Source organism: Aptenodytes forsteri, unplaced genomic scaffold (assembly GCF_000699145.1).
Source record: "Aptenodytes forsteri isolate BGI_AS27 unplaced genomic scaffold, ASM69914v1 Scaffold141, whole genome shotgun sequence".
In the NCBI taxonomy this organism is placed as follows: Eukaryota; Metazoa; Chordata; class Aves; order Sphenisciformes; family Spheniscidae; genus Aptenodytes; species Aptenodytes forsteri.
In genome coordinates, this window is record NW_008794416.1 from 753155 (window position 1) to 761108 (window position 7954).

Below are 7954 nucleotides of genomic sequence, written 5' to 3' on the forward strand. Positions count from 1 at the left end.
TGTAACTGCCATGCATGGCTGGCTAGGCAAATTAGCCAGTAGAGCTGAACAGGGAAACACTTCTTAAATGTGTTCAGCCAGTATAGTTTTGTTTGACTACTTTGCATATTGCTACTTATAAAAGTAGTTGTGAAATAAATGAAGATGTAAACTTGCTGTATGTTAATTATGCTGAAGTTGTAGTCCATGTTTTAAGACTCTTAACTTCGCTAGGTATAAAGTATGCAGTGTATTTCATATTGCTGCATTTTAGCTGAGCTTTTTTCTTAAGCAAAGCTAATCTAAGCAGATACTTATTGGAAGTAGGGCCAAATAGAATGAGAGAGGAAGTAGAAAGATGAATTATTTCCCAACCTGTGCATTAATATCAGCAGTTCTACTAGTAGATTTTGCTGATACAATGTTCTGAAAACCTGCTTGTTTAAACTTAGCTGTTGTTCCTTTCCAAGCATCTGAACGGTTCTTACTGGATACTTGTCTTCAATTTATGCATAAGGTTTTCCTCATGATGTGTTTGACGTGTCAGTTCATGCAGTGTACGTGTTCCAAAGCTCATTTAGCGGAGGAATGATGTAGGATAAAGTAAAGCACAATACTGGTTTGCCTTGGCAAAAAAGACTTTTTCTCCCTTTACCCCCACACAAGGCAGGAAAGAAGGGGTCACAAAAGAGGTGTGTGGATTAATTTATTTAAATCTTGATCACAACTTACTGATTCCAGCGTACGGGATAGTATGTTTCTGACAAACAGAATAGCTTTGCAGAACTCTTGCAATGCCCAGTCACTCCTGGAGAGACTCCCGTTCCTCTTACCGTGATCCTGCCCCTTTGCCAATGCTTTCCTAACTGAAGTGAAAACAACAAAGGGGAAGAAAGACTTTCTTTGCTTGATCAGTCCTTTGGAAACCCAAACGCATACTCTATCAGAATGTTTTCCTTTTTTTCTTTTAAATGGGGCACAAATGTACCTTCTACGTAGGGAGGAGTTATTCTTGCCACTTCTGATGTTCCAGGTTCCTGATGCCTGCCCACTCAGAGCTGGTACTGCAGGACTAGACAAAATTTAACTCAACATATTAGGAAGAGTTCAGAAGCTTTTAAAGGAAACTTTTGTTTCTTGTCTGTTCTTAAAGCTTTTGGTATACCTGAACACAACTTCATCATTGTACTGCAGCGGTATAACAACTATGAGGCTATCCAAGTCATCGTACATGCTTAAACTAAGGCTTCAGTGTATTACCAATGTTGCATGAGCTTTGAGAACTTTAATGTAAGCCATGCAGCAGGCCTTCATTGATTTGCTGGTTATTCCCCCAATCTACCGTAAGGGGGGTTTTTTGTTAACATGTCCACAATTAAAACTCTTAGTATTAGTAAATTCTTCATGTTGAGATGAATGATTAGTGTTTGTTAATGACAGCCACCTGAACTGAATTGCAAACTCATTCTAATAAGTGAAATTAATTTCAAGTATAGTCCAGTAACTCCTTTATTAAGCATGTATTAGAAGTTTTATTAGAAACTTGCTTTGTTTCGAGAGTTGCATGTAGATGTGGTATCTTAACAGAGGAATAGATGCAAAACTAAAATAACTTTTTAAATGCAAATGAGGAATGATAAGATCTTTTTACTCTGTTTCTAAGAAAATTTTTATTACTTTTCTAGACTTACAAATCCTTAGTGGACAAAGCTGGTTTGGGATCAATGGTTTCAGTACGCTATCTTGGTGAAGAGAGATGCGTTTTTCTTTCGAAAGACCTTTTGACACCCATTCAGGTAACTTTGTATGGCATTATAAAGATGGAAGATAAAAGATTTATCTTGGTATTTAAGATATGTTAAGTTAATACATTCTAAATGCAAACTTTAGGTGGGTAAAAACTTGGAGTAGGTGTTTATTGCCATAACTCATAAATATCAGTTCTGGATGTAATGTGTCTGATTAAAAACCTTCTGAAGCTGATTCAGGACACGGTTACTTAAGACAGCTGGATGAGGGAGTGTGCTAGAACAGTTATTCAGCTCAGGTGATGGCAATTGTGTCATGTTGATGGTGGGAATAATCTGGAATAGTTTCCCTTTGCTCTTGTGAACATGACTGTCACTACTATGAAAGGAGTTGCAGGGATGTCTGGAATAAATCTTGCTACTTAATAGAAACACATCACTTCTAATCCTAAAAAAAGGAGGAATTGGTGAGGATGTAAATGAGGTGGTTGAATTATAGTCCCTTTACTGAGCACCAGGAGGAAAGTTTGTTAGTGAAAATTATGTAGAGATGGGTTGAAACAGTTGCCCTGCGTGACTAACTGGTCAGGCATTTTGAAGAATAGTATCTGCTAATGATAAAAGATTTAACCTTTTCAGGAAACTACTCTCAAGACCTATAAACAGTCTGAATGAAACTAGCAATAGATGTCCCATGTTGAGACTGCCAGTAGTGCCATCATTAGTGTTCTGCTTTGACTTGTTAACAGTCAGCAAATAGACAACTCCTCTTGAGAAACAAACAAAAGAATCACTTAAAGCTAAATTTGAGTTGTAGATTATTGTCTTGCCTGTGTTGGCTCAACAACAGAGTATAGATATCTTTATGTAGAGGCCTTATCTCAATACTGCAGTGGAGAAGATTGCTTTTCTGGCATCTTGAATAACAGTTCCTTGACTACTAACTCTTCAGCCTTCTGCTTCGTACAAATACCAGAGCAGTGCTTGGGACAAAAAAAAAACCAAAACCCCAAAAAACCACCAAAACCAAAAACCACAAAAAGCCTTTTTTTATTAGCACTCTGAGCCATTGGTAAAAATTTGCTCTAAACTTTCCATTTCAGAATCAATTCTAAATGTTGTCAAGCAGCTTGTTTTAGATAACAATAGGAGAAAAAAACCCCAAACCCTAAAATATAAATACATGATGCTGAATAATTATGAACGATTTAAATGTAGCTGACTTTTCATTCATATGGATGTTTTATAATGGTGTCTTGAGATGGACTGGATCCTGGCATTATTATCATAAATAGAAACATAAAACTTAAAATATGTGCATTTACATATGCTTAGGACTACTTATAAGTTGCTGCTTTGGAGAACTTAAAATCCTAAATTAAAAAATGGATGGTTCAATTAAACTTAGTGCTCATTAGCAATGTAGTAAAACAAAGCCAGATTGTTTTCAGAACAATATTAAAGTGGACCTGGAGAGCTCACTTCAGTCTGGCTTGCAGATGGTCAATCCAGATTAGTGGTAAAGAAATGATGTCTGCCTCAATAAATACAATGTCCTAGGAGCTGAAGGAACACAGAGTAATGAGAAACTTGTTGGACTTGTATGAATTGCTGCTCTCTTGTTTCTAAATATTACGGGGTTTTGTTAATCAAAAGCATTGTCCTTAATACCAACTTTTTTTTTTTCTAAATAGGATGTGGACAGTTCCAGGCTTCCTCTTAAGGATGATCAAAATGTTAATGAAGAAATTCAGGCTTTGGTTAAGAAACACCTAGACGAAACACGCTTGGTACAAGGTACAAGCATACTCTGTAGCAGAAAACTAACAATAAAAACTCAAGTCAAAAGGGAAATCTTTGCAGTGATGGTGTAAATTACAGTAATCTGTTTTAGGGATAAAAGCTTTTTTAAAATAGCGATTCCACTTTCTTCCGCAGCAGTGAATGCAAAATGTGAAGTATTATAGAGATTTAAGTTTCAAGTATTTCCTTTGTAAGAATGAGTACATAACTTAGGCACATATAGATGGCCTGGCACTTCTGAAAGAGATCAAATTTGTAGCAATTCTCACTGAAATTCTTTGGGGTTGTTTATTGTTTCAAGTAGCTTGATATTCTTTTTTTTCCCCAGTCTGCTGCTTGTTTATAAAAATTTCAAAGTTTTATATAGAGACTACTTTTTTAGTCAAGTTAAAATTGTTATATTTAGATTTGCCAGCTTCAAATCCTTAATTACTGGGTTCGTACAAGTGTATTTGTAGTCATATGCTTGCATATGCAAGAAATGTCTTACTTTTATGGAAAGGTAAATATTGCAACTTTGAGTTGTCATTTCCAATACTGTAAAAGAGAGGAGAAATTCACATCTAATCACTGAATCTGCATTTCCACGTCCACTGATCTGCCTCACTGTCTGAAATCTGGAGGTCAGTCTGGCCTCTGCATGTCTTAACCTCCAGAAAATTTCATTGAACTATTCCAGGAAGGAGGTAGCTGGAACACAGTTTTATCACACTTTTTTCCACCCCTCAGCTATGTGGAAGTTGTCTCAAGGTTCTCAGTTCGTTTCACTTACTTGTGTCTTACATGCAGTACTGTCGACAAACTTATGTTGGTAACTGTGATGATCTTCATGCTCCCTTTTTCTGAAGCTCCCTTTTCTTGTATGTTTTTCAATTTTTAAGGTGGAAAAAATATCATTGGTTCAAAAATCAGAATTTATAGCCTGGATCCATCTACTCAGTGGTTCACAGCAGTTGTTGTCAATGGTAATCCAGCTACAAGAACTCTAGAAGTCAACTGTCAGGAGGTAAGAACCAGTTGCTGTGGGTTTACAGAGATGGGGAATGGGTGAGAACTTGTATTTATATCCCCACCAACACCATTTTAAATTCTGTCCTTACTGTAATAAGCTTAAAAAAACAGGGATCAGTGTAGTGCAGAATAATCATATTACCCCAAAGTGGTTCTGTATGCTGCTGGTGGAATTATCAAATAACAAATGGCCTTCTACGCAAAATGAGGGAGACCTGGAATTTTTATTTGAAGAGTGAGGGAAACGTATGATCCTGGTTTCGTTGCTTTCTGTGCTGTGTAGACAGTGCTCTGAAGCACCGGTTTGTGTATGTTTTCATGCAGAGACACTGTCACAACAATATATTGTTAAATTCAGCTTGGTATTCAAAGAACCTAGAAGTGAAGTGTCTAAGCTTAGTCTATACCACAACATCTAAGATAAATACATTCAAACAGTAACTTTCACGTCTCTAAATCGCTGCCTCTGTGTTTTTGTTCCTTTCCAAGATTCCAGCTTTAAAAACTCTTGATCCAGAGTTAATTCATGTTGAAATCATATATGACAACAATGGAAAATGTGGTAAGACCTATTATTGTTTGTCCTTCAAACACTAAGTAGTGTATTTGTGATAAATAGACTAATCTTGATCACCTTCTCTTCCAGATAAATCTAAAAGAATTGGGGGCGTGAAAAGGAAGTCATCTGAGAATAGTGGAAGTGTTGATGCTAAACACACAAAATCTTCTCCTGAGGTAATGTCTTACTGTGTTATATATGACTGTTATATAATGGTTATGTCACTTCTCAGAACAGTCTTAATAAGGACTAGATAGGAAAGTGGAATAATAAATATAATCCCTGGGAGGGTGTGTTGAGTTCTTAGAAACTTGTTTAGGCTTGGGTAAAACATCTTGCCTTGTGATAATCGGAGAAAAAGTTACTGAGCTTTGAAGGCTGTTTTTTTAATCTGTGCTTTTTGCCCCCTCCTCCTGCTTAGCAGTTAGCCTGCCTGGTCATGTATTCTGTAGTGGGAGAAAACGCAAAGCAGTTCTCAAGTTTATAACCTTTGCTTTTCAAGTTCTTTCCTTAGCTATTTTGTACTTAAACCCAAAACCTTCAGCTATGCTTGCATGCTTTGAGGATTCAAGCTACACAAGCAGCGGTCTGGAAGAATGTTTTTTCAGTACAAGAAGGGAATATGACTACTTTTCTAGTACTTCCATGTCTACGTTTCTTTCTTTTGTGAGTGACCTGCCAAGTAGCACTGAGGTTAAGAAAACTGTCTCAAAGGTCAAAAGACGATCTGGGTAACTTAAGTATAGAAATGCAAATGAAAAATAATGGCTTGGCTAAAGAATGGTACTTCAAACTTGCCCTATAATTTTGTCCCAGTGTTTCAGACCAAAAATTGCATTTTAGGCAGAAGTAGCCTTCTGGAGGCTCTAGAGTGGTGGTGGGGTGGGAGGGTTGGGTTTTGTTCCGGGTTTTTTGGCTTTGTGTTCTTGGCTTCTGTGCAGTCAGTCCTGTGCCAAGTCAACTGTGTAGATCTGGCTAATGTCTGGATATTGTTATTAGAAATCTTTAACGGCGTCACAAAGATACAGCATGAGGTAGCAAGGACAGGATAAGACTCCTCAGTGGAAAGAGTGATCTGTCTTGTATTTACTGCTGAGGAAGAGCATGCAGCAAATCGGCATGAAGTAGCTAGTGTGTTGCAGTCATACTCTGTTTATGTTGTTTCTATAGCTCGTGCTTGAGTACCTTTAGCATCTTTCTGGTGCTCAGTTTGCCAGTCTCTGGCTTTCTGCATATTCAACCATTGAGCAGCCTGCTTGATACACGCAAAGCTGGTCTTTATTTCATATTCAGAATGTCCTGCAGAAGTTATGATCTGAATTCATGGCTTGTTTCACCATAGTTTTTCCTTAAAGTAGTGAAGTTAGTTACTTCTAATTTTCTAGTCTGCCTTCCTTCAAAGGACTGGATCCTTTATCACTTTTGTACTCTGCGAAATGTCTTGCAACTATTTTCTCAAAATGGTTACAAGTGAGTGTACTTACTAATACGGAAAACAGAAGCTCTGTTTGTTTCACTGATTTTGGTGGATGTGAATATATGGGAGTGATAAGCTGAAGCCATATTTTTTGTTTTACTTAGTATGTGATAGTACTCTGATTTCTAATATGGAGTTAATTCCAGTGTTTTTTTGAGAGCTTGTCTTGATGCCTGACAGCTGTGTTATACCAAAGCAGAAAGGAAATACTTTGGAGTGGATGGTAACGAGTCTGTAGTGTAACTTCCAGTAGTAAGCTGAGCATGTGAGAGTGGAATATGGATGTTAGAGCTGAGGAAGGAGCCCCACCGAAAACTACTGTTTTTAAAGACACTTGCTGACTTGGTAGGCCTGTTGTATTCCTAAAAGAATTGTAGATTTGTAAGGCTGGTGATTCAATCAGTACAGGATTTCTTTACTTAACACTTTCTAGAATCCTCATACAAAGATTTTTCTCACTACAGGGAAGCTCACATCTAGATTTTTGGTAATGTCAGACTAACTTCACAGTTTTAATTTTCTCTAAGATTTTCAGATGAGCTCTGAAAGCTATTTCTGAATTGTGATTACTGCAATTATTTTAGAAAGATCATTGCACTGGCAGTTATGAAGAGCAGAGCTTTCTATCTTCCTTTCCACCTTCTTAATACACCTTCCTTTCCCCCCAAAAAAATTGTTGTTAATTGGGGGGAAAATGAATTAACATGAACAGTGTTTCATGGAACCTATAAGGTTTAAAAGGACACTCTAAAGTCTTTCTGTTTTACAGACTGAGTGAGGAATGGTCTTCAACGAGCTTTATTAAACACGGTGGGAAGAGCATTAATGTATTTTTCTTTTTAGGCTGAACCCTGCAAAGCAGTGTTTCTGTTATCCTGAATTTTCCTAACTGTTAAAATTGCCCTTACAGGTTTCTCCCAGTCAGGGACATGTCCAGTCGGTACCAACGGTGTTGGGTGAAGCATTGCTAGGATGTACTCCTGCTAATAAAGACCAAAGGCATCAAGGCCTGCCCCTGCCAGCTAACTCACCACCCAATCTTGGTGCAGAAACTCCTCAGGGGTAAGGAATCAGTTTATGCTTATGCAGGCTTTTCCTCCAAAAATAACTCCAGTTCTTGGCAAAACAAATTCAGAGGTCATTTTAAAGAACTGTAGTAACTAGTCTTCTGTAATATTGGCAAAGTGTTAGATTTAATTGTCCTGGATACGTAACGTGCTTGCTTATGCTATGTTTTCCTTTTCTATAGAATCATAGAATAGTTTGGGTTGGAAGGGACCTCTAAAGGTCATCTAGTCCAACCCCCCTGCAATAAGCAGGGACATCTTCAACTAGATCAGGTTGCTCAGAGCCCCGTCCAACCTGACCTTGAATGTT

General features: G+C 37.6%; 1 protein-coding gene across 2 annotated transcripts in view; it reads left to right on the forward strand.

Annotated features, from left to right (window-relative positions):
• The window catches only part of KDM3A (lysine demethylase 3A), a 32962-nt gene that overhangs the window by 4033 nt on the left and 20975 nt on the right, over positions 1-7954 (forward strand). The window contains exons 3-8 of one of the 2 annotated variants that reach the window (XM_009289391.1): positions 1665-1775; positions 3422-3524; positions 4412-4536; positions 5031-5103; positions 5188-5276; positions 7488-7639. In XM_009289391.1, coding sequence (XP_009287666.1) covers positions 1665-1775; positions 3422-3524; positions 4412-4536; positions 5031-5103; positions 5188-5276; positions 7488-7639 — 653 coding nt within the window. Of the gene's footprint in view, positions 1-1664; positions 1776-3421; positions 3525-4411; positions 4537-5030; positions 5104-5187; positions 5277-7487; positions 7640-7954 lie in introns of those variants that run through there. The other variant, XM_019474669.1, reaches the window with a different exon arrangement.